The sequence below is a fragment of the Perognathus longimembris genome, chromosome 26 (assembly GCF_023159225.1).
Source record: "Perognathus longimembris pacificus isolate PPM17 chromosome 26, ASM2315922v1, whole genome shotgun sequence".
NCBI classification, from domain to species: Eukaryota; Metazoa; Chordata; class Mammalia; order Rodentia; family Heteromyidae; genus Perognathus; species Perognathus longimembris.
The window spans coordinates 9158199-9183544 of record NC_063186.1 but is presented as its reverse complement, the minus strand read 5'-3'; the positions used below and the strand labels follow the sequence as shown (position 1 = coordinate 9183544).

The window sequence follows — 25346 nt, the reverse complement described above, 5'->3', positions numbered from 1 at the left end:
CACCATGATGGTTGACTGTGGCTAGGATGGCCAGCCAGCTCTTGAAGCAGAGAGACACACGCGCACGCGCACACACACACGCACACACATTCCAGACTGAAGAATACCGACAAGATAGGGGAGGTTCACACTGGTTTATTGCGAGCCCTGCCAGGCTCATGTGGGTAGATGCGCATGCGCAGCAGTGCTGGGGCCTGGGGTAGGTAGTCCCTGGGCATGGGTTACTGGCAGGTGTTGTAGATCTGAACCTGCAGGTTGATGGCTTGAAGCACGCCGCGCATCTTGGCCTCCAGACCATCCAGCTGAGCTGCCTTGCCCTCCAGTGCGCGTTCGTTTTCCTCATAGACACCCTCCAGTTCTAAGGAGGAGCAAGTGTCAGTTGTCAGTGATGGGGGTCATCCCATCACCCCCCCTCCTCCCCCTTCCTGGCTACTTCCTATAAAACGATCCTCACCCTGCAGCCTCTGCAGCTTGTCTTGAGCCGCCTGCAACAGGTTGCGAGCCTCATCCCGCAGTCGTTCTGCCCTCTTCTGGGCACCCAGCACACCCTGGGCCTTGCGTTCTGCCAGGGTTCTTACAGTTTGGTATTGGTCACCAACGGTTCCCTGCAGTAGCTACGGATGTCGAGGTCAGGGGTCAGTATGCTAGTCCAGCAGAGACCCAACCATTATTACCTCCTCCAGCCGTCTCTTTCTCAAACTTACCTGTTCAGCCTCCCGGGCACGGCTCTGGGCACTGTCTGCTGTTTCTTCAGCTGTAGAGGCTGCCAAGCTATTTCCTGCCCGTTTCAGTTTCAGAGCCTCCAAGAGAGCATCCAATTGCTGAGCCCGCTCACGTGCAGAGCCAAGTGCCTGCTCTGCACCAGCCATCCTCTCTTGGACCTGCCATGAATGAGCCCAGAGGTTAAACAGATCTATGGTGCATGGCCATTATCTTGTCCCATTGATGTTCTCCAGAGTCCACACCTGGTGCAGTGTCTGTTCTGTGTCCTGTGTGTCAGCCATTGCCGCCCGGATAGCCCCCTGAGCAGCACCTTGTGCCCTCTGGGCCTCCTCCAGTGCTACCTGTACTGTCTCTGTCTTCTGTTTCTCACCCTCCGCCCGGTTCCTGGAAAAAAAAGGGAGAATCAGAGCCTGCAGGTATCAAGACCAGGCATCAAAGATAGGGGTTAGGGTTGGGTTGGGAACAGACCGTGCTCGCTGTGCATCCTGGAGCAGCTGCTCAGCTCGACGCACATCCCCCATGGTCCGTGCCAGGATGGTGTCCACATCTGCCAGGCTTCGAACTCGCTCTGCAATTGCACTAGCCAGGTTCTGGATCTGCTCAGGTGAGGCTGGGATGGACAGCTCCAGTACTCGTGTGGCCACCATCTCAATGCTATCAGGATCAGCTCCCTCCTCTAGGGAGACACGGGTGAAAGAGCTTAGGGACAGATTCTCCAGGGTGAGCATGGGGGACAATGATCTTGAGGGGCGGAGGATTCTGGGAGATTGCACGTGGGCTGGGAGTTTGTTATTAGGCATATGGATATATTAGGGGGATGGAAACTATAACAAGGGACACAGATTCAGAGACACAGGTTTGAGCGATCACATAGGAACAAGAACTCAGAGTCAGCCCTAGGGCCATAAACAAGTCCATTATAGATCCTGAGATGGAGAGACACAGAGACTCAGGAGGAATAATCACAGCCTCCCCCCGCCCCACCCCCACCCCCACCCCCGCCCCCAGGCCACAAGGGGGACTCACGGCTGAGGAAGTCTTTCACACTCTGGATAAGTTCTCGAAGCTGCTGATTGGCTTGCTCCACTTGTCCTCTGGTAGCATTAGCTTTGTCCAGAGCTGCCTGGGCCCGCTGCTGGGCCTCGCCTGCCTGCCGCCGAGTCTCAGCCACTTGGCTGAGGATGCCACCACCATCAACCAATGCCCGCTGCAGCTCTGCTTGGGTGTGCCGGGCCCGGCTTAGTGCTAGATCTGCCGTGGCTGCTGCCCCACTACAGCCGAGGCCTCCACAGCGGGGCTGCCCATCTTCATCACGACAGCCGGCACCACCACAAGGGCTGGAAGCACATGGGGCATCCCCTGGGGCCCCACACACCTGCCAGGCACAGAACAAGTCAGAACTCTGTGGGAATCATATCCAACATCTACCCCCATCCCACCCCACGCTTGTATCTCACCAATTCGTTGATGCCTGTCAGGCTCAGGCCATGAATATGGGTGGAGAGCTTGCCCAGCGCCTGCTGGTTTGCCAGATGTTTGCGATTAAAGTCTCTCCTCTGATTATCCATCAGCATTTGTGTCCTACGCCGGATATCTGCTGAGTTGCTCACAGCACTGGGTACTGCCAGGGCAGAGGCATTGGCACGATGCTCTGCCTCTGCAGACTGGCTGTGGGCATGGCGGATGCTATCATAGGCACCTAAGAGTTGGGCCAGAGGTATATGGTCAGCCAAAGATCAACCTGGGCAGCCTGCCTATTTGGCCAACCACATACCAAGGAAATTTGAATGTTTGAGCAGGTCCAGATGTTGATCAAGCTGCCGCAGTGTGAGGTTAAGTGCCAGCCCATCTCGCTCCAGACCACTGAGTGCGTGGTTAGCATTGAAGTTCTCATCCTGCACATCTGTGAGTTCTGCCTCCAGCTGAGTCAGGTGCTCAGTGGCCTTTCCAATTTCACGCCTGAATCAATAGGGGAGCATCTTTAGAGAGGCTGCCCCCTTGATCCATTGGGCCCACGCCCCAAGCCATTAGGTATCTTGTGGCCTATCCATACCGCAGTTCCTCTGTGGCCTCCACGAGCTTCGTCGTGGAGGCAGCTGAGGTGTTGCGGGCACCCACAATGGCCTGCACCATGCTCAGCTTCTCCTGCATTTTCAAAAAGTTGCTTTCAAAGGCACCCAGCACACCGGTCTGCTGCAACTCCTGGGCCCATTGCTCCAGGCGTCGTGTACGAGCAGATAAGTCCTGCACCACACGGTCCCAATCCCCAAAGCATGTATGACAGGGGTGGCAGGCAGGAAAGACACCCGAGAATCCCCGGGCACACTGGTCACAGCGCACACCAGACACGCCCGGGCGGCAGCTACAGTGGCCTGTGGAGCGGTGACACTGAGGTGTGTCTATTCCACGAGGGTCACAATCACAAGCTGCAGGAAAGGATGTGGCATAGAATTAGGGCTTTTGGGGGAGCTCCTACACAAATCCCCTCCACCCACCCCATTTCCCCAGGTGCCTCACCACGGCACTGTAATCCAGGGTCTCCCCAGTGGAGCTCTTGGCACTCAGAACAAGTCCGCCCACCAAAGCCAGCACGACAGTGGCACTGCCCTGTGAACTAGAGTGAGAACAGAGCAGAGGAGAAGACTGAGCTCTTGAACTGGAGCAGACAGCGGGCCCCCCCCCCCCCATCCAGAGATCTACAGAATTCCATACCTCATTACAGGTGGGGCCTTGAGCCCGGCTTGGGTGGCAACCACAAGGCTGGCAGCCACGGCCACTGGTGAGATTCCAAAAGTTGGGGGCACAACGGTCACAGTTAAGGCCTTGCACATTGGGGAGACATGGGCACTGCCCACTGGTTGGATCGCAGTGGCATTGCTCAGCGGATGGGCAGTGCTGGGAATGTGTGCCTAGCAGATTGCAGGTACAACCTACGCCAATCAAGATGAGCACAAGAGTCAAGGGGAACCCAGCTAGCAGAGCCCGCCCCCAGGTACCCCCTCCTGTATCTATACTCACGGTGACAGCTGTGTTGGGCAGCTTGCCCATGGAAACCAGGCTTGCAGATGGCACAGTGAGGGCCTTCCGTGTGGTATAAGCAACGTAAGCATTGCCCCGTGCGGGGGTCACACGCTTCAGGGTCCTTGGGATCGATATTCCCACTGCATTCACATGGTTGGCACCTACCACCTGGCTTTGACGGATCCCCGAAGTACCCAGGGGCACAAGCTTCACACCGCAGCCCTGCCCATAATCAAGAGGGAGTCATCACTAGTCAGCTCAGGCAGTTCAGCCTGATCTCATTGCCTGCGTCCCAGGCACTGACCCGTGTAGCCTGCCCGGCAGTGGCACACGATCTGCTGAGAGTACCCATCCCGGTGACAAGATGTGGCGAAGTGCCGTTGGCTCCCAGGGCCTTCGGGACAAGGACAGGGCCGACACTGATTGCCATAGGGCAGCCGTGGGTCTCCATGGAAACCAGCAAGACACCTACGGAGAAAGATATCTATCATCCCCCAGGGCCCGCTTGCCCAACCGCCAACCCACCCATAGCTGCTCTCAGCTCACCTTTCACAGTGCTCCCCCCCTGTGTGATCCCGGCAGCTCAGGCACGCGCCCGTGTGAGAATTGCATTCGTCCGCATGCCCATGACAGACACATGGCCGGCAGCTAGGAAATCCCCACTGGCCGCGTTGGCAGTGATCACAGCGAAGCCCAAAGGCACCAGTCCGGCAGGGGCATTGTCCACTCGTCCCTTCGCATAAACCACTGAGTGCCCCTTCAGGGCTGCATTGACAGGCTAGGGGTAGAAGAAGAGGTTTAGAACCAGGCTTGAGGGCTGGGAATATGGCCTAGTGGCAAGAGTGCTTGCCTCATATACATGAAGCCCTGGGTTCGATTCCCCAGCACCACATATACAGAAAATGGCCAGAAGTGGCGCTGTGGCTCAAGTGGCAGAGTGCTAGCCTTGAGCAAAAAGAAGCCAGGGACAGTGCTCAGGCCTTGAGTCCAAGCCTAGGACTGGCAAAAAAAAAAGAAAGAAAGGAAGGAAGGAAGGAAGGAAGGAAGGAAGGAAGGAAGGAAGGAAGGAAGGAAGGAAAAAAGGAAGGGAAGGACAAACCAGGCACGAGTGGTTCATACTGGTAATCTTAGCTACTCAGGAGGCTGAGATCTCAGGATCATGGTTCAAAACCAGCCCAGGCAGAAAGGTCCCCATGAGACTCTCATCTCCGGTGAACCACTCAAAAACTGGAAATGGCACTGTAGCTCAAGTGGTAGAGCATTAGACCTGAGCACAAAGAAGCTCAAGGACAGCACTCAGGCCCTGATCTCAAGCCCCACCACCAAAAAAAAAAACAGTCCAGAGATGGAAGAGAGCTGCAAATAACCCATGCAAGTACCTTGACAGCCTGCAGGGCCAAAGCCATAGTAGCCAGTGGCACAGAGGTTACAACGGCGCCCAACCACTCCGGGTTTACAAAGGCACTGGCCACCGTGAGGGTTGCACTCAGAACTCAGTGAGCCTTGAGGGTCACACTGACACGCTGCAGGAAGGAAAGGCAAACCAGATCAGCCTGAGCCTCCACCTCTACCCCACCAATCCACAGCAGAAGTGCTCACGCAAAGCGCCATTGTAGATGAGGATGGACAGGCTCGTGAGGAGAGGGCCACAGGCTTCGGAGGGAGGAGTCTTGCTGGGTAGCAGGCCTTCCTCGTGGCAGCGGTAGTGTTCAAAGGTAGCACGGCGCTCTAGAGCAGTAGCATCCCCTGCACTGAACATTTCTAGCACCAGGACACGGGGTAGCAGCACCAACTGGATGGATGAGCAAGGAACAGGGCAGTTCAGAGAGGGAACCAAGTGCTACTGCCAGAGCACTTGGTTGTAGCCCTGCTATGGGGCCTGCCCCCTTCTCTCTTTCTTTCTTTTGAAATTCAGTTGTGGGGTTTGAATTCAGGGCCTGGGCACTGTCCCTGAGCTCTTTCACTCAAGGCTAGTGCTCTACCACTTTGAGCCACAGCATCACTTCCGGTTTTTCTGATGGTTCACTGGAGATAAGTGTCTCATAGACTTTCCTGCCCACTCTGGCTTTGAACTATGATCCTCAGATCTCAGCCTCCTGATTTAGCTAGGATGATAAGCATGAGCCACCAGCTCCTGACATGCCCTTTCTTTTATAGACCCCTTCCTGCTAGTCCCTGCCATGTTGAGTTGGAAGGGATTGTTCACCGAGTCAACAAGCAGGTCAGGTCCAGAGTAGATGGCAGGCTGGGTACTTCCTCCTGTTCGCACCAGCTTTAGATGCAGCTTGTAGGAGATGCCAGGCTCAAGGCAGACAGGCCTGGGAAGCAGCATGTACCTAGTGGTAGGGTGGGGGTGGCAAGTGGGTGTTCATCCTGGGTCTCTCATACTCCACTCACAACAACCAAACCATTAGCCAAGGCAGAGACTATGGCTGGGTCAGGCTGGACTGGGTGGTACCAAGCCAACACAGCAGCAGCTGGGTATCTGCCAGAGAATCTGCCCCAGAAGATTTGCATAATTGTGTTTCTGGAACATACACCCTGTGCAGATCAGTATCACTAGAAACATACAGCTTGGCATGAGAACTTTCCAGTTCTTCTTCCCTTTTTCTTTTCTCTTCTTTCCTTTCTGTTATATCCATTCTCTCTCTCTCTCTCTCTCTCTCTCTCTCTCTCTCTCTCTCTCTCTCTCTCTCTCTCTCTCTCTCTCTCTCTCTGTCAGCCGTGGGGCTTGAACTCAGGACCTGGGCACTGTCCATTGAGCTTTTTCACTCAAGGCCTAGCGCTCTACCACTTTGAGCCACGGCTCCACTTCCGGTTTTCTGGTGGTTCATAGAAGATAAGAGTCTCGCAGACATTCCTGCCTGGGCTGGTTTTGAACCTCCTTCCTCAGATCTCAGCCAGTGCCTAGTTCTTTCTTTCTTTTTGGAAAGCATTAAAGTTGTATATATCCATGCCTTATGCTTGCTAGGCAGATATTCTACTACTTGAGCCACACCTTTAGCCTATTTTTTTTTTGAGCCATCAGCTCCACTATAGATCCACAGAAGCTTTCCCTTGTCGTCAAGATTAACCTAACCAGTCAAATCCTTATTCACAGTGCTCTGATGTTAATGTCCCACAACCCCCACCACTGCCACCGACTGCCTTTCCTGCAGTGACAATGGACAATTTCCATTCATTCTTGCCTTGGCCTCTTAACCTTAGACCCCTGTGAGAGCAGGCTTTGTTTTGTCTACTTCCTTCCTGTGACCACAACCATATTGAACATAGCTTAGCCAAAGAGGCTTACCAAGGAAGGTTTTATTTTTCCTGTTTTGTTTTTGTCGGTCCTGGGGCTTGAACTCAGGTTCTGGGTAGGGTCCCTGAGCTTTCCTGCTTGAGGCTAGTATTTTACCAATTCAGCCACAGCTCTACTTCTGGGTGGTTTGTTTTTTGGGGGGAGGGTTTTTGGGGTGGTGGTGGTTAATTGGAAATCAGAGTCTCAAAGACTTTCCCACTAAGGCTAGCTTTGAACTGTGAGCCTCCTGAGTAGCTAGGATGACAGATGTGAGCCACCAGCACCTGCCATCTGTTTTCCCGCGCCCCCCCCCCCACCCCAGTACTAAGAATCCAAGCCAGGGCTAATACTCCTCGACTTGAGCTATGATCCTAATCTAGGAGGTGGCACTTGAAGGGAACAATAGATTGACAAGCAATGGGACCTTCCAGATGCCCAGCTGGACTGACTGAGCCCCACAAGGCCCATCAGTGCTTTTACCTGGTGTTTGGTTGCAGAGTCCCTTGGATACGGTCATCCTTGGGTAGCGCATGCCCACACGGGCTGTGGGCAGACACAGGTCCTGGACGCTGCACAGTCAACTCTATCTCTGCCCATTGCTCAGGGACCTAAGAAAAGAGGATGATGGAGGAGCTGCTTTTTACAGCCAGAGATTCAGCTCCAGGTCACATTCATCAGCTCTGACCTGGGGCTCCAAGCGTAACAGGATGTCATAGTCCATGGCCTTCGGCAAAGAGGTCACCAGGAACTCCAACTTCTGACCTTCCCGCAGCCGCACAAAACCGGGCCCGGTCCAAGATGGCGTCTCCCGGCTGGTCATCAGGCGTTCCACCACATCGAGCCCCTGGGAGATCATACAACAACCAAGGATCGGGGTTCAAAGGAAGATACCATCTCTTCTGCCATCACCAGCCCCAAAGCCCAATTCTCCTGCGGAGATCTCACCCAAAGCTGCATAGCTCACTCCAAGCACTACCCATCTACCCATCACCCGGCTTCTCTGTCATCCCATCCGACCTCTCTGGGGCACGCTTACCTGCCCTCGGGCGTCTTCAGCCTCCCAAGTTAAGTGGTCCAGAAAAGGCCGGAAGTACCCAGGCTGTACCTGTTCACAGCGACGCCCAACCATGTGCTGGCGACAACGGCACTGACCTGTGGCTTCATCACATCTGAAGGATACTGTGATTACTCAAGGGGAACCCCCCTCTTCTGTCCCTGCCCCCTTCCCAAGCACCCCTATATAGTACTTACTGAGGATCCAAGGCACCACCCACATCGCAGTCACAAGGGCGGCAGCCGAGCATATCATGGCTCAGGCCCCAGTGGCCAGGCTAGGGGGCAAATATTGCTAAAGGTCAAAGACAGACTCCCCCTCCTTTCCCTTCCCCCTCCCCAAAGGGAATCCAGCCATATTCCCTGCTTCTGTCTCTCCTTGAGGAACACCAAGGCCCCCAGACCACTTCAACCCGTGACCTCCCAGACATGAGGCTAATCAGCCAGGGGTGGACCTCAAATTTTCAACACCCCTTCATATTGGAATGTGTGCATTGTCCCCACCAAAAAAAAAAAAGCATGGGTTCCGATCAGAGAACATGTCCAGGACCCTAGATCCCTCCAGTCGTACCAGGCAGCGATCACAGCCATGTCCAGTCACCAAACGTTTGCAGAAACAGGCTCCACTATGGGGGTCACAAGGGGTGGCCCCAGGCACTGTGCCCCGTGCATTACACTGACAACCTGCAGGAAAGAAGACCCGTGAGCGCTCTGGGTAGCTAAGGCCGTGTTCTGATTCAGGAGTAGTCAGGAGTATAAAGGTCAGAGGTTAAAGGGCATCGCAAGAGTTAAGTCAGGTGGCACATACGCTGGCAGCCCAGAGGATCACTGGCACTGAGCCCAAAAAAGCCATCACGGCACTGTTGGCAACGTGTGCCCATCACGTGTTCTTTGCAGCGACACTGGCCTGACACCAGCCCTAGGGCAGGATCATCATGGGAATCGCAGCGACCGCCATCTTGGGAACCCATAGGGTCACAGTCACAGGCTAAAAGAGAAAGAGAGAGGACAAATAAAGATGTATAAAGTGACTCTCACCCAACTCTGTCACCATCAGTCATCTCCATTCCCAGTTCCGCCATGCCCAGTCTGGTTCCCAAACTCACCCCACACCATTTCTCAGCCACCCCTATAGCACTGTGACTTCCCAACTTCTGGCTCCAGCTCAGCTTTTCTGCCCTCCTTGACACCCACCCGCACCCCCAAATCCAAGCCTTACGGCGGCACACAGCTGGATCCCGTAGGTCCTTGGTTGGGTCCCGGTAGAAGAAGGGCCGGCAGACTTCACAATGGTGCCCAGCTGTGTTATGTTGACATCCATCACACACCCCTCCACTCACATTGCCAGATGCCAGGTACATGGCCATGTCGAAGTGACAGCTCTGGGTGTGCCCGTGACACTCACATTCTACAGGGTAGGCAGAGGGCATGTGAGGGACAGTCCAGGTCTTGAGGGTAAGGGACATGGAGAAGCCAAGGGCTCCCTCAGATTCCTCCCACTGACCAGAATTTGTGTGTGTGACAATGTAAAGACTTCAAAGCCTCCACATAGTCCCGATCCCCTACCCAAAGCAGACAGTAGAAGAAGGAGCTCAAGAGTCAGGTGTTGATGGCTCACGCCTGTCATCCTAGCTACTCAGAAGGCTGAGATCTTGGGATCATAGTTCAAAGCCAACCCAGGCAGGAAAGTTCTATGAGACTCTTATCTCCAATGAACCATCAGAAAACTGGAAGTGGCGCTGTGGCTCAAAGCGGCAGAGCCCCAGCCTTTAGCAAAAGAGCTCTGGGAAAGTGCCCATGCCCTGAGTTCAAGCCTATGACCAACCTAAAAAGAAGGAGGAGGAGGAAGAGGAGGAGGAGGAGGAGGAGGAGGAGGAGGAGGAGGAGGAGGAGGAGGAGGAGGAGGAGGAGGAGGAGGAGGAGGAGGAATTTCATCAGGAATGTCAAGTTCTGGATACCCTTTGTTTCTTTTCTTTTCTTTTTTTTTTGGTCTGAAGCTGAGACTCAAACTCAGTACCTGACATTTTCTCTCACTGGCTAGCACTCTACCAACTGAGCCACCTCTCCACCATCCTGGAAAGCCTTTGGACACACCCTGAGTGTTAAGGGATTGACCAAGTAGCTCTAAGGGGCTACTCAACACATGGCAGGCTCTAAAAGTCTGATGGTATGGAAGCCCAAATCTTACTTCTACAGGCATGACTGTGGCCATCCTCAGCCGGACGCCAGGGCAGGTCATGATAGAAATCTTGGCACTGCTCACAGTTGAGGCCACGAGTGTGGTGTTTGCAGATGCAGGCCCCATGTACCTATTAGGGAAGTGATCAGGCAGGTTGGCAGCCCCGTCCAGCCATACCTGTCCCTTCCCCTAGCCCTAGCCCAGCCATCTGAAGCCTCCTCACCATGCCCTCTGTATGGGCTGGTGCCCCTGGGGCAGGAGCACACTGTGAGGCGTGTCCATAGCAGAAGCAGTTGCCACGCACAACCAGTTCATAGAGGGCATAATAGTATTTCTCTCGGATCTCTCGTCTTGGGTCAAGTAGGTTGTCCCCCAATGTATGGAGGCGAGTCAGGTTCACCCGTAGGTTGGTGATCTTCAACAGATCTGAGTGGAGAGGGGTGAGGGGTGAGTTTAAAGGACCAGGCAAGCCCTAGTTGCCCCATACCCACCCAGGGGCTGCAGCTGCCAAGGTGACCTTGAGAGGCCTCCTGTCTACTGCTAAACTGAGCTTGGCACCGGCCCTAGGAAGCACCTAAAATAGTTACGGAGGCCCCAAATAGTCCCCAGCCGGACGCTGGGACAGTGCCAGGCTCAAAGGATGAGACACTCACTCTGAATCCGTGAGCTGTAGGGGTCTGGGATGGGGATGGCTGGATCCAACACACGATAGATGACCTAAAGAGGGGAGGGGTCCACAGAGACACTAGACCTTGCTTCAGATCCATCATCTACCCCCCCCCACCTCATACACATAATCCCCCCACCCAGCCTGCTTCCTGTCCTCAGTCCACATTCTAGTCCTCACCTCGCCTTCAGTAGATGGCTCAATTTCTGAGTAGCGGGACTCACACACGACATCATCCCAGTGCCGTGGAGGTGCCAGGGGGATTCCTGGGAAATCAGCTCCACAGTCGTAGGAAAAATATCTGTACACATGCCAGGTGCGGCCAAAGTCTGCAGAACGTTCCACCAGCATAGCAGCAGGGCGAAAAGTCTAGGTGGGAAGGAGGAGGGGCACGGCTCATCAGAAAGTACTAGGCTGACTGAGATCCCAACCTGGGATGTGGCTCCCCTTATCTTCTCACAGACAGGTGTGAAAACCAAACAACATCCCAGGAGGGAGGCCACCTCTACTGGGCAGGCCCAGGATGAGGGCAAGAATACAGGGTGTGCAGAGATCTGAAGACATACAGTGATGAAAAAGCTCCCTACGCAACCTTTGCATGATGAACTCAGGGAGATTGCGGTTGAAGAATAGTGGGGGGGTGGAGGGGTGGGCAAGGTGGGGAGGTTCTGTTTAGGGGGTAATGGGGAGCTAAGCTCCCTGACATGCAGGTACCTTGAAGGTCATAATGAGGTGTGTGAAATGGAACTCAGCCTCCAAGTCCAGCTGGATGGTGACCTTGGAGATACCTGGGGCCGGAGTCAGAGGTCAAGGACACGAGGCTACAGGTGGGCAGCCTTGTTCACTGCAGAACCCACCCCAACAGCCTTACCATTCTCTGATTGCCACCAGGCTGTCCGGCGCTGAGGTGCAAAGCTAGTGACTACATTCTGGATGCGATGGCTATGTGGGTTGTCTCGGGCAGAGAAGGGGCGCCGGGAATCACACAGGAAGCACTTCTTCTCATCCTGAATCGGGTCAAGGTTCGGATCAGTGACTTAGGCAGTGCTAGCCCCCTTTGCCCCACCCCCCCTTCCCTTCCAGGCTCCAACAGCACCTGTAAGTGACTAACAATGCAGTAGGGCTGAGGGCTGTGCAGGCCACAGGTAGATGAAGCAGTCAGTCTGTCTGCACGGCCCACCAACAGGTCTCCTGTGGCTGGGTAACAGCTTCCTCGTGAACATCCAGGCACATTTAAGGCCTGGGCCTGCTGCGCCCGTGTGGCAGACAACACTGGGTAAGGGAAGACAGTAGGTCAGTCGGTTCTGCAGTTGTTTCCATCCGGTAGTCCAATCCTATGTCCCTCTGTAGTAGCCATCCCCCCTCCCCTCCCGTGACATACCATCACATCATGTTCCACAATCCTAGGCCCCCTTACCACTTAGAAGCAGGCCCAGTCCAAGCTCCCAAGGCACAGAATACAATCGACAGCCCCTCCCTCGGTCCCCTGAGGCCCGCTGCTCCATCCTGAAGAGAAAAGGGGAACAGGAATGAGGGGAGATGAAGGATCTAGGGCTCGGTCCCACCCCGCTCCCTTCAAGGTCTCATGCTGACCCTGATGGTTGGGGGCCTTTGGCTGGTTTCCTCTCACCCAGCCTTCGGGAAGGTCTCAGGGTCGGTGCAGCAGCAATCCCTCCACGAAGCTCAGAGTTAGGCGACTTTGAGCGAAGTTGGGAAGCAAGGCAAGAAAGAAACTATGGAGCGGATCAGAGGCGGGAACTTTTCCTCAGGAGAAAGGCCCACTCTACTCTGCCCCTGCCCTCATCCCAGAAACCAGACACTGATCATTTCACCCATACATCTTCACCTGTGCCCCCTAAGTCAAGATCTACGTCAGAGCCAGGGGAAGATAGGGAATTAGATGCTTTTAGGCCACCACAGGAATAGAGCTCACCAAGTTGGAAGCCTGTCAGAAGTAAATGAGAGGTTTCTAATCTTTGCGATCTGGAATCTAGGGCCAAACGTTGTTCCTGCCATCACTCAGGAAATTGCCACAAACGTAGCTATCACCTTCTGACTCCAGTACCTCAGGGAAGTAGATGGATGCAAATAGAGCAGAACTGTGGGGGAACTGTAGCCACAACCCAAAAGACAGGAGAGATGGGGAAAGGCCATCCCCTTGCCTGAAGGCCCTGTTCTGGGGCTCTCTGTCTCTCCTAGTCCCTATAGCAAGCAGGCTGGGGAGCAGACCTTCCTGGTTTCCCACATGAAAATGGATCAGAGCAGAACAACAGCAAGAGAATCCCAATCTTGTGCTACTTTATCCGCTCCGGACCTTCCAGCCCTCTGGGAGCCCTGGTGCCCAGGGTTGGAATGCGCCTGCCCCGCCCAAACCCCTGGGACTACAGCGGGGACAAATCCTCGGGTCTTCAGTGGATCAAGATTGCTTTGAGCTGCCACCGATAGGAAGGCTTTGTTTGGGGCCTGGCAGATTATCTGAAGCTGCAGGATGGCAGAAATATGCAGGGAGTTCCTGAAGGGAACCACCCTGCTTCACAAAACATCATGGGGGTAGGCCGGTCAGCTCTCTGGAATGTCCAGGTCATTGGAATAGGTGTCCTGTCTATTCCAGGCTTATCTTGGGAGGAGGGGGGGTGGGGTACTAGAGATGATGACATAAAATGTTAGATCAGCTGGGCGCTGGTGACTCACGCCTAGAATCCTACCTATGTAGGAGGCTGAGATCTGAAGATTGTGGTTCAAAGCCAGCCTAGTCAGGAAAATCCATGAGATTTTTATTGCTCATGAATCACCAGAAACCTAGAAGTGGAGCTATGGCTCCAAGTGGTAAAGCAGTAACTAAAGAGCAAAAAAGCTCAGGGATAGTGCCCAGGCCCTGAGTTCAAACACACACACACACACACACACACACACACACACACACACACACTCAGAGATAAAAGTCTATGGGGAATCAAGGTTACTAGATGGCCTCAAGGAGTTATATGTCTGTTTTCTCTAGGAAAGAACCAATGAGAGATATCATGGTCTCCTATAGAGGCTACTCAAGGTCAGCAGGTACTCAGTAAAATTTGGTCGCTCCAAGCCCAGGAGATTCCTCAGATGCTTGATGGTCAAGTTCATCCACTCAGGTGGTCCCAGAGTTCTTCTTGCTGGCATCCATATATGGGAGACAGTAAGTGGCACATGCACTGGGTGTCACAGGCTCTTACAGTTCTGTCTGCTGCTCCAGAGCCTGTAGATTGGCTGCCTTCTGACTTAGGGCCTGCTCCTTCTGACAAAACAGCAATCCAGCAACTCAGTTCATCTGAGCCAGGCTTTGACCCTGGCCCTAAACTCTTAATGTATACCAGCCTTTTCTGTTAAGAAGGGTTCTCATGAATTTTTTTGCCTGGGCTGGCCTTAAATAATCCTCCTCCCAATCTTTGCCACCAGTGCCCAGCTGGGATGCATATATTCTTTTTTGTTGGCATGGGGCTTGAATTCAGGGCCTGATTGCTGTCCCTGAGGCTGTTTTTTGCCCAAGGCTAGCACTCTACCACTGAGCCAGAGCTCCACTTTCAGTTGTGTTTTTGTTTGTTTGTTTGTTTTTTGGTCAGTCCAGGGCCTTGGACTCAGGGCCTGAGCACTGTCCCTGGCTTCCTTTTGCTCAAGGGTAGCACTCTGCCACTTGAGCCACAGCGCCACTTCCGGCCATTTTCTATATATGTGGTGCTGGGGAATCGAACCCAGGGCTTCATGTATATGAGGCAAGCACTCTTGCCACTAGGCCATATCCCCAGCCCCTCCACTTCTAGTTTTTTGGTGGATAATTGGAGATAACAGTCTTATGAACTCCCCTGCCCAGGCTGGCTTTGAACCATGTTCCTCAGATCTCAGCCTCCTGTGTAACTAGGATGACAAGCATAAGCCATCAGCACCTGGCTAAGGGGGTTGCCCCCCCCTTTTTTTTCCTGCGCAGTTACTGGGTTTAACATTTAAACATGAATAGAAAAATAACTTCTTAAATCCTGCTCTGTGCTTGTTTTTTCCCCCCAGTGCTGGGATTTGAACTTAAGAGCCTCACACTTGCCAGACAGGTGCTTTGCTGCTAAGTCACATCTCCACCCCCTTTTTTGCATAGGTTATTTTTGAGATATTTTATTTTTTCCTTTAACAATGGTCACAGATGAGACCACTGATTGGTGGTGAGGGGCAGGAAGAGTCCCAAGAAAGCAGCCTGAGCAGTTACAGGTTAAGTACCCAGTACAGGTACAAGGAATGGACATGGTCCATTGAGCTTTCAGGGAGCAGAACTAGAATGTCTGGAGGTAAGAGTGAGTTCTATCATCAGAGGGACAGTACTTATAGAGCAAACCTGCAGTCTAGGTTGAAAGATAAAATGAACTGGTTAAGGTCCAGTTGGTAACCCTCTCAGCTGTAGCTCTAAAGGCTAGCCAGTGACCAGGCCATGATCTTAGACTCTTTCACAAGGGCAAGGTGATATCCTTACCATTCTCTCTAGTTGCCACTAGGTCTTGTGGCTGCCATGATTAATCTGGGAGATCAATTCCCAACACCATGGCTTCTCTAGTTTCAAGACTTAGGAAAAGGCCCAAAATTTTCACTCCAAAATTTCATAGCACAGGTTGTTCCCTTGAGCCCCTGATACTACCGAATCCTTCGACAGGATTCAACCTGTCCAGGACAATCCACCACCTCCACAAACCCAAAACAGCCTTTCTAGAGTCCTCAGCCTGTTCTCCACCTGCAGCTGGCAGTGCAGAAGGGCTTCTGGCTATAGAGGCCACAGGTTAATTGATTTTGAACGGCACAACTGCCCATTTTGTTCCTTGGTTGGATAAGGTTGAAGGGATTCTGTTATTTCATTAGCTCTGTGTGTGTGTGTGTGTGACCTGAACTCAGGACCTGGGTCTGTCCCTTAGCTTTTTCTTTTTCATCAAAGGTAGTGCTCTACCACTTGGGCCACAGCTCCAGTTTCTTACAGACTTACCTTCCCCAGGTTGGCTTTGAACCACAAATCAGCATCCTGAGTGGTTAGGATTACAGGTGTTGAGCTACAGGTGCTCAGCACATCAGCAGTCTGATTGTATTCTAATTGCTTTCTCTACTCCCAGGTCTAACCTTAGGGTTATGTTTTTTGTTTTTGGGTTTTTCTTTTGCCAGTCCTGGGCCTTGAACTCAGGGCCTGAGCACTGTCTCTGGCTTCCTTTTGCTCAAGGCTAGCACTCTGCCACTTGAGCCACAGCGCCACTTCTGGCCGTTTTCTATATATGAGGTGCTGGGGAATCGAACCCAGGGCTTCAAGTATATGAGACAAGGGTAGATGAAGACCCAAGGTTCAACTAGAGTTTGGAGTTCACAGAGTCAAGGCTAGACTTTGCTTGGCACCCAGGAGGGGAGGGGCATCATAAAAGTTCCCTTCCTTGGACAAAACGGTACCTGAACTTTTTTTTTTTTTTGCATATGGCCTGTCTAGACAAAAACTGGGGCAACTTCATCATGGCTCTTAAAGGGTCCCTCACATATTCAAAAGAAGCTAGCTCCTGAGTTGCGCTCCCCTTTTGCAAAGAGGCTTGAGGGCTGCCCGCTCTCTTTACTCAAATTAATTACCTACCCCAGGCTATCAAGATCCTCTTTTTTTTTTTTTTTTTTGCCAGTCCTGGAGCTTGAACTCAAGACCTGAGCACTGTCCGTGGCTTTTTTTTTTCTTCTTTTTTTTTGGCCAGTCCTGGGGCTTGGACTCAGGGCCTGAGCACTGTCCCTGGCTTCTTTTTGCTCAAGGCTAGCACTCTGCCACTTGAGCCACAGTGCCGCTTCTGGCCGTTTTCTGTATATGTGGTGCTGGGGAACTGAACCCAGGGCCTCATGTATAGGAGGCAAGCACTCTTGCCACTAGGCCATATCCCCAGCCCCCGTGGCTTCTTTTTGCTCAAGGCTAATACTCTGCCACTTGAGCCACGGCGCCACTTCTGGCTTTTTCCATATATGTGGTGCTGAGGAACTGAACCCAGGGATTCATGTATGTGAGGCAATCACTCTACCACTAGGCTACATTCCCAGCCCCTCAAGATTCTTTCTTGGAACTAATTTCTCCAGGCTCAAGCTGGCCTGTCAGCAGACACACAGACACCCCCCACCCCCCACCCCCACATACACACATGGACAATGAGCAGAGACACTAGAAGGTGGAAAGGTATAAAACATGATAGAAGCCAACAGGGAACATACAACTCAAAGAAAAAGGTCACAGTGCATTGCGCCAAGAGAACACCCCTCCCATTCCCCACCCTACCCCAAGTCCTCCAGCTTTTGAAAGGAGGCTGGTCGGCCACCAGGGCCTTGGAGAGGTTCTCAGAGTCCTCATAGTTGCAGGGTTTGTTTTTCCAAGCATCCTTATGAAGGAGTCAGGATGTTGAGTATGGGGGCAATGGCTGAAGTCGTATTATAGGAGATAGGTTCACACAGAGGATCTGTTGGGCCCACTGCAGAACCTCATCATCTGAGGACTGTTTATCGACCTTTATGGCAGGGAGCTTAAGTTTTGCTGTTCCGGGCCTTTGCCATGCTTTAGATTGGAGCCCAAGCCGTGTCCTCTTCTTGGGGAGAAGATCCTTTGCCTCATCAGCCTTTTTCCTCTTCTGTCCCACAGTCTCAGAAAGGCTTTTCTGGCCCTTCCTTCCAGTCCTGGAGTGAACAGATCCCTTTGGCCTGCTTCTGGGTTGGGTCTGAGCCACCTTGGCTTTGACGTGTATTGCCTTCACTTTAGCCTTGGCTTCTGTGAGGGGGGCTTTTGCCTTGGCCTGTGCTGGTTTGCCCCTGGACAGGGGAGTCTTGCCTCTGGGAGATGCTGGCTTGCCCTTGGGTAGTGCTATCTTGGCCCTGAGCTGTGCTCTTCTGCCTCTGGGTAGTGCTATTTTGGCCCTGAGCTGTGCTCTTCTGCCTCTGGGTAGTGCTGCCTTGCCCCTGGCCCGTGTTGCCTTGGCTTGTGTTTGAGCAACACTGACCAGGGCACGGGCAGCTTTGATGAGGGTTCCAGCTGTCTTAGCCTGGGATGTTTTGGTGCCTGAGGCAGAGCTCTTGTTTACTTGCAGGCCACTGAGGGATCGAGTGGTTCTATAAGTCTTGTTCTGGGGTCTAGTGCCTTGTTGGGGTCCAGCCCCATGGCCTTTGTGAATCAGACCCTTGAGGCCCTTACTTGTGTTTTTTCGGGGGGCTTTGGATTGAGGGTCCCCTGGATGTTTTCCTGAACCTTTTCGCAGCTTTAGAGGACAGTCTGCAAGTGACAGCTGCAGTGACCGTGCCTTGGGCTTAGCATCCAAGCAAGGCATGTGAGTCTTGAATGGAACCAGAGCCTCAAGGACAACAGAGAGCTGCATGGCAGGGTAAACACCTGGATAAAGGTGGGCAGGGAAGCCCACTGTTTTGCCACTGGTGTGGCTGGCACTTGACTGCTTCAAGGAGCTCAGCAGCAGGTTGGTGGTAGTATGCTTGGCAAGTGTTGGTGTGGATTCTTTGGCCTGCCTGCCAGACAGTGACATGGGGAATGGCGTGGTTGGGCTTCTGGGCTGCTGCGTGGCAGTTTGGGGAGCACTAGCTGGAGGTGATGTGGAAGTTGAGTTGGCACAAGCTTGTGGTTTTGTCTGGCTTGGGGGAGTGGCTGTGCACGAACTGTAGCCATAGACATCACCACTGCGCAGAATGGTTGGCTGGAAGCCATCATCTCGAAGGCCCTGCAGGAAGGCCACCAGCTGGGCTTCTGTGGCACAAAGATCCTGGCTCATGGGATTAAAGACAAGCAATGCCTCCTCCAGCACCTTCTTCCCTGCTGTGGAGATGCGAGACCAGGAGTGTACAGCTTTTTCTTCCACATGCTGCACCACCACGCTCATGGCATTAGGCACTGCAGATCTGCCTGGGTATCCACAAACTAGCGCCTGGCACCTCCAAGACATGAAGAAAAGAATTGGTATGAATGGCACCAAGATATGGAGCTAGACAAGTAAGTCTACCTCCACCCCCACCCCCTAGTTTTCTGAATCTCTGGTTCTGGCATTTTCTTCAGGATACACTTAGAGCAAGCACCCCAGAGCCAACCGACCTGCTCCTGGGCTTTCTAGAAAGGTGTATGCCTAGCTCATTTGAACTCAGTTCTAGTCTATGGCCATACCATCCTGAACGTGCCTGCTCTCATCTGAATTCAGTTCCATTAATTTCTTCTTGGTAATGCCAAAGGGATCAAACACTGGGTCTTAGGCATGTTAGATAAACATTCCATCTCTATACCATACATATAGGCTTCTTTTGCTCAAGGGTAGCAATCTACCACTTGAGCCACAGTGCCACTTCCAACATTTTCTGTTTACGGAGGAATGGAACTCAGGGCTTCATACATGCTAGGCAAGAACTCTACTACTAAGCCAAATTCCCAGCAACCATTTTAAAAAACTTTTTATTGTTTCTATTGATTGTGGGACTTGAACTCTGGCCTTGGCGTTATCCCTGAGTTCTTCAGCTAAATCTAGTGCTCTACCACTTAGAGCCACAGCGCCACTTCCAGTCTTCTGGTGGTTAATTGGAGATAAGAGTCTCAGGGATTTTCCTGCCCAGGGTGGCTTTGAACTGTGATCCTCAGATATCAACCTCCTAAGTAGCAAGGATTACAGGCTTGAGCTATGGTCACCTAACTTACTTTCTTTCGTTCCTCCCTTTCTCTTTCTCATTCATTCATTCAGCCAGTCTTGGGGCTTGAACTCAGGGCCTGGGCACTGTCCCTGAGCTTCTTTTTCTCACTCTACCACTTGAGCCACAGGGCCACTTCTGGCTTTTTCTGTGTATGTGGTACTGAAGAATAGAACCCAGAACTTCATACATGCTATGGAAGCACTCTACCACTAAGCCACCTCTCAGCCCTCTTTTACTTTTTTTTTTTTGGCCAGTCCTGGGCCTTGGACTCAGGGCCTGACCACCATCCCTAGCTTCTTCCCGCTCAAGGCTAGCACTCTGCCACCTGAGCCACAGCGCCCCTTCTGGCCGTTTTCCATATATGTGGTGCTGGGGAATTGAACCGAGAGCTTCACGTGTAGGAGGCAAGCACTCTTGCCACTAGGCCATATTCCCAGCCCCTCTTTTACTTTTTTTTTTTTTTTTGGCCAGTCCTAGGCCATGAACTCAGGGCCTGAGCACTGTCCCTGGCTTCTTTTTTGCTCAAGGCTAGCACTCTGCCACTTGAGTCACAGCGCCACTTCTGGCCATTTTCTGTATATGTGGTGCTGAGGAATCGAACCGAGGGCTTCATGTATAAGAGGCAGGCACTCTTGCCACTAGGCCATATTCCCAGCCCCCCTCTTTTACTTTTTGAGAAAAGGTTTCACTATGTACTTCAGACTGGCCTAAAAATCCTCCTCTCTCAGCATCCCCAGTTCTGATATGAGGCATATGCTACCATGTCTAGTTCAATCCTGTGTTTTAGATAAGGATTTTTTTTTTTTTTGCCAGTTCTGGAGCTTGAACTCAGGGCCTGAGCACTGTCCCTGGCTTCTTTTTGCTCAAGGCTAGCACTCTGCCACTTGAGCCACAGCGCCACTTCTGGCCATTTTCTATATATGTGGTGCTGGGGAACTGAACCCAGGGCTTCATGTATATGAGGCAAGCACTCTTTCCATTCGGCCATATTCTCAGCCCATTAGGGTTTTATATAAGGTTTCACTATGTTGTTCAAGCTGGTATTGAATTCATAGGCTCAAGTAATCCTTCCACTCCTGTCTGCCATGCTGCGACTATTTTATGATGCCAAAAACGTAGACTCTGTCCTAGGCACATAGGCAAACATCCTTGTTCTAAAGGAGCCTAATTCTGAAGGCTCCCAGATGCATCTGATTGTCCTCCGGTGAGGGTGGGCTGGGTGCGGGCGGTCTGTCGACCCTTTCCTTAAGGAACAGATCCATCATATATATGTGCCAGTCCTGGGCTTGAACTCAGGGCCTGGGCACTGTCCCTGAACCTCTCTGCGCTCAAGGCTAGCACTCTACCACTTGAGTCACAGCACCACTTCTGGCTTTTTCTGTTTATGTGGTACTGAGGAATCAAACCCAGGGCTTCATGCATGATAGGCAAGTACTCTACCATTAAGCCACATTCCCAGTCCCCATCATTAAGATTCTCGAGGGTAAGAATTAGAGGTATGGCTCAAGTGATAGAGCTCCAGCCTTGGGGAGAAAAATCCAAGCAAGAGTTTAAGACCCTGAGTTCTGTACACACACACACACACACACACACACACACACACGTTGACTAGATTATCCAAACTGCCAGGTGCTGGTGGCTCTCTCTCCTAATCTTATGTACTTAGGAGGCTGAGATCTGAGGATCACAGTTCAAAGCCAACCTGGGCAGGGATGTCTGTGAGACTCTTTACCTCCAATGAACCACTCAAAAACCTTAAGTAGAGCTGTGTCTCAAAGTGGTTGAGCACTAGACTTGAGCAGAAGAGCTTAGGGACAGTGGCTAGGCCCTGAGTTCAAGCCCCACAATTGACAAAAAAAAAAAAAAAAAAAAAGATCCATCCAACTCAACTTGTCATGAGGTTGGGGACACCAAGAACACTTGGTATGAAATGGGGTCAGGGCTGGGGTCCAGCTGAAAAACCAGTTAAGGGCAGAACATAAAGAGATAAAGTGATGTGAATATGGCCAAGGGCCCAGACTTATACCCAACATCCATGCCCACCTCTGTTCCTCCAGCTGGTGATTTTTAACTAGAGGGGATTGGGTGGGAGTTCTGCTTTCCAAGACCCTAGACAAACCACTCAAGTGGTCAACTCCTACCTCTAAACTTATGGTGAGGGGCTGGGGATATGGCCTAGTGGCTAGAGTGCTTGCCTCCTATACATGAAGCCCTGGGTTGGATTCCCCAGCACCACATATACAGAAAATGGCCAGAAGGGGCGCTGTGGCTCAAGTGGCAGAGTACTGGCCTTGAGCAAAAAGAAGCCAGGGACAGTGCTCAGGCCCTGAGTCCAAGGCCCAGGACTGGCCAAAAAAAAAAGTTATGGTGACCATGGAGTGCTTGCCTACTGTTGATGAAGCCCTGGGTTTGGTTTTCTAGTACCACATAAACAGAAAAAGCCAGAAGTGGCACTATGCCTCAAATGGTAGAGTACTGGCCTTGAGCAAAAGAAGCCAGGGACAGTGCTCAAGCCCTGAGTTCACACCCCAGGGCTGGGAAAGAAAAAAAAAAGTTATGGAGCCAGGAGAGAGGGAGAATGTGTATATATGTATGTGTGCCCCAACCTGGCCTGGATTTTGAAATTCTCCTAGCTCAGCCTCCCATGTGCTAGAAGAGACAAGATTACTTTACCAGAAACTAAACAACTTATAAGTAGCAGGCACAAATGAAACCTAGGCAGCTAGGGGATAAGCAACCAAATCAAAGAGGCCTACACCTGAAGACAATGGGAGCCAACAGTTTCAAGTGAAATGGCCAGTTGAGTGTACATTAGTGGTCAGACCTGTCCTAAGTAAATTTCAAGAGATGCAGACTTCAATATAGCCCAGATAGAACTTGGAAACACACAAGTTTCTTTAAAGCGATAGCCACCCATGACGACTCATGTCTAGCACCCGAGCTCAGCATTTGGGGGTTTGGAAGATGTAAAAGGCAGAGCATTAAAAGATCAACTGGGATCGGTAAGTCCCTTTGAGGCCCCTCTGTGCTGCTACTTTCCACAGCCCTAATACAGTCAGATATAGTTTTCATCATCCCCTGAAGGAAAAAGTCCCCTTGGGGCTCTTTGTTTGAAAGCATTCTTGGATCCTCAGGTGTCAAGAGGCACTTGTCAATCCCCAGAGCATGCTCTCCAAGCATAATCCTTGCACAAGACTTCTGTTCTTTTATCTTCTTTTTTTCAGGGAGGGAGTGATGGAGGTGGATGTAGTGCCCGAGGTTTGTGAACTGTAGAATTAAGGGAGGGGTCTCATATTTCCCACTCTCAAACCTTTGCCAGCGATGTTATTAGGGAGATGGTGGGGTGAGGGAAGGTGATGGGACCCAGGGATGCTTTGGCTCAGGCTGAGTCCTGGGGAGGAAGGGGGTCGTTTTGGCTTTCGAAAGAAAATAAAGGGCTAGGGATGGGAATGTGTGGTTTAGTGGCACAGTGTTTGCGTAGCATGCATGAAACCCTGGGTTCGGTTCCTCAGCACCACATACACAGAAAAGGCTGGAATTGGCGCTGAGCGCTAGCCTTGAACATAAAGGTCAGAGACAGTAACCAGGCCCTGAGTTCAAGCCCCAGGACTGGTTCAAAAAAAAAAAAAAAAGAGCTTCCAGAGAGAGCAGCTGGGCCCTTGGATTCACGCCTTACTTGGGGGGAGGGGAGGGAGGGACAGCAGGCAAAGTTGACCAAAGATTGGGGACAGGAGAGAAGAAGTACGATTCAGGGGCACTGGGTTCGGGGGCGGTGCAGGGGAGGGAAGGAGGGAGGGGGAGAGGGAAGGCAGATCGTTCGGGCCTCCCCCCTCCCCCGCCCCCGTAGACCCGCCGGGGCGGTCGGGACGGTCGGGGCGGTGCCCGCCCGCTCGGGTCCGCGCGGCCGCCGGGTGGGATCGTTGGGGTGAGGGGTGTGTGTGTTTGTGTGTGTATGGGGGGCGGAAATGGGGCGTTGGGGGCGGGAAGGGAAGCCGGCGGAGAACGCGGGTTCGAGAAGAGCTGGCCACCACCCAGGCTCTCTAACCCAGCCGCCTCACCGACCGCCCCTCCGGAGCACGGCCAGGCCCGCGGCTCCCACCTACCGGCGCCGCCGCGGGGACCCCAGGACGCGCCTCTGCGCCGCCTCCGCCGCTCCAACATGGCCGCCCCCCCGCCACCGGAAGTGCGCGCGACTTCCGCTTCCGGGAGCCGGCTCGCCCCGCTGGCCTTTGACCCGCCCTTCCCTTCAAGTCCTCATTTGTACCCCTTTCTCCCCTCCCTCCCCTCCCTTCTCCCCCCACCATCCCCCCCCAGACAAACACCTGTTCAAAGCTTGGGGAGGGGGGGCGGCTACCGGAAGCAGCTCTCGTGTGGGAATCAGAGCAGAAGTTTCCGGAACTCATCCTCCGGTTAGAGTCTCGAGCATTAGGAGCCGGTCCGACACCCTTCTTCCTAAGGGGAACCCCGGTAATGCAGGGACATCGATCGGAACGTGGCCCCTGGAAAACTCCAGGCCGTGCTTCAGTACCCTCGACGACGTGTGGAGATGGAGTCCCTCCTGACCGGAAGTGGCTCCAGATACCCTCCCATGGCTTTGCGGCCTGGGCATGAAGAACGCTTACCTACCTGTCTTCCTCAGCACCTTGCGTTGCAAGGCTGGTGTGCAAAAGCAAGCCCGAGGGTTAAACAGAACCCAATGTGTCTGACTGTGTGTATAATGCCTCTTCGTCTGTGGGCCTGAGGAGACTTAGCCCAGCCCTGTGTGCACACATGGAATGGTGACATCCCGGCCCCATCCTTAGCCTCTCCATGGGGACGAAGTCCTACCTCCAGTTTTCCTATCTTTTGACCTGTGAGTCTAGGACCTCAATCTTTCCACCTGTGCTTTGCAGCCAGCAGAGGGGCGGGGGGGGGGGGAGGGGTTATAGGATCTCCTACTAGAACATCACCAATTTAGAGGACATAGGTCAAAATGAACATTAAGAATGTATGACTTCAGATTGGGGCGGAGGGGGGGGGGGGAGTAGCGGCCAAGATGGTCTCCAAAACTTTGACCAAAGCAAAGGTCCCACAGGTCAGGAGCTCCCAAGTCCAAGTTGGAAAACAGTATTCAGTGGGGGCCCAGGTACCCCCTAGAGACAAATGCCTAGTACACTTGGCTATGCTCTAGGCCTTAATTGATATAGTTCAGCTGCTTCTTCTTAATTGATATAGTTCAGCTTCTGCTTCTTCTTCTTAATTGATATAGTTCAACTGCTGCTGCAACCACCTCCTCCTCCTCCTCCTCCTCTTCCTCCTCCTCCTCCTCCTCCTCCTCTTCCTCCTCTTCCTCCTCTTTTCCCTCTTCCTCTTCCTCCTCCTCTTCTCCTTTTTCCTCTTCCTCCTTTCTTTTTTGATACTGAGGATTGAACCCATGATGTTGCACTTGTTAAGCAAGTGCTTTGCCATTGAGCTGTCCCTTGGCTTCTTGAGGACTCAGAACTGAACTGAGGGTAAGGTCCTCAGTGCCTTCAAGCATTCGGGTTGGGACCTCATGTGTTACAATCTGGAATTGTCAATTTTCTTTTCTCTTCCTTCCTTCCTTCCTTCCTTCCTTCCTTCCTTCCTTCCTTCCTTCCTTTCTTTCTTTCTTTCTTTCTTTCTTTCTTTCTTTCTTTCTTTCTTTCTTTCTTTCTTTCTTTCTTTCTTTCTTTCTTTCTTTCTTTCTTTCTTTTTGCCAGTCCTAGGGCTTGGACTCA

At 52.5% G+C, this 25346-nt stretch overlaps 2 protein-coding genes across 7 annotated transcripts; both read right to left on the bottom strand.

Annotated features, from left to right (window-relative positions):
• Window positions 1-120: 120 nt before the first annotated feature.
• Lamb2 (laminin subunit beta 2) lies at window positions 121-12660 on the bottom strand. 3 transcript variants are annotated; one of them, XM_048334791.1, is made up of 33 exons: window positions 12517-12659; window positions 12341-12429; window positions 12020-12195; window positions 11795-11930; window positions 11638-11711; window positions 11104-11292; window positions 10910-10973; window positions 10480-10682; window positions 10266-10386; window positions 9297-9485; window positions 8886-9065; window positions 8649-8761; window positions 8276-8355; window positions 8061-8193; window positions 7710-7868; window positions 7505-7632; window positions 5951-6080; window positions 5344-5536; window positions 5124-5267; window positions 4291-4522; window positions 4049-4212; window positions 3742-3966; window positions 3436-3653; window positions 3241-3337; window positions 2777-3149; window positions 2498-2682; window positions 2181-2422; window positions 1750-2098; window positions 1192-1399; window positions 966-1107; window positions 705-881; window positions 455-614; window positions 121-358 (listed from the first exon to the last, which is right to left on the bottom strand). In XM_048334791.1, exons 2-33 carry the CDS (start codon window positions 12426-12428, stop codon window positions 222-224), a joined length of 5409 nt encoding a protein of 1802 aa, XP_048190748.1. In that variant the 5' UTR covers window position 12429; window positions 12517-12659; the 3' UTR covers window positions 121-221. The 3 variants fall into 3 exon arrangements, with proteins under 3 accessions (XP_048190748.1, XP_048190749.1, XP_048190750.1); XM_048334792.1 differs by having other exon boundaries at window positions 12554-12627; XM_048334793.1 differs by lacking the exons at window positions 121-358; window positions 455-614; window positions 705-881; window positions 966-1107; window positions 1192-1399 and adding an exon at window positions 1410-1692 and having other exon boundaries at window positions 1726-2098; window positions 12517-12660.
• A 4640-nt stretch (window positions 12661-17300) lies between these two features.
• Ccdc71 (coiled-coil domain containing 71) lies at window positions 17301-23774 on the bottom strand. 4 transcript variants are annotated; one of them, XM_048334833.1, is made up of 2 exons: window positions 23712-23774; window positions 17301-18867 (listed from the first exon to the last, which is right to left on the bottom strand). In XM_048334833.1, exon 2 carries the CDS (start codon window positions 18813-18815, stop codon window positions 17331-17333), a length of 1485 nt encoding a protein of 494 aa, XP_048190790.1. In that variant the 5' UTR covers window positions 18816-18867; window positions 23712-23774; the 3' UTR covers window positions 17301-17330. The 4 variants fall into 4 exon arrangements, with proteins under 4 accessions (XP_048190790.1, XP_048190791.1, XP_048190792.1 ...); XM_048334834.1 differs by having other exon boundaries at window positions 17301-18860; window positions 23712-23772; XM_048334835.1 differs by lacking the exon at window positions 23712-23774 and having other exon boundaries at window positions 17301-17824; window positions 17867-18865.
• Between the last annotated feature and the right edge of the window lie 1572 nt (window positions 23775-25346).

What these genes read in the sequence shown, in the direction of transcription:
- Ccdc71 (XM_048334833.1), bottom strand. Translation starts at nt 18,815, where the DNA reads ATGAGCGTGGTGGTGCAGCATGTGGAAGAAAAAGCTGTACACTCCTGG.
- Lamb2 (XM_048334791.1), bottom strand. Translation starts at nt 12,428, where the DNA reads ATGGAGCAGCGGGCCTCAGGGGACCGAGGGAGGGGCTGTCGATTGTAT. An exon ending in CTACAGCTCACGGATTCAGA is followed by an intron (nt 10,683 to 10,909) that starts GTGAGTGTCTCA and finishes CTCTCCACTCAG; the next exon opens with ATCTGTTGAAGATCACCAAC. An exon ending in TGATCCTCTGGGCTGCCAGC is followed by an intron (nt 8,762 to 8,885) that starts GTATGTGCCACC and finishes TCTTTCCTGCAG; the next exon opens with GTTGTCAGTGTAATGCACGG.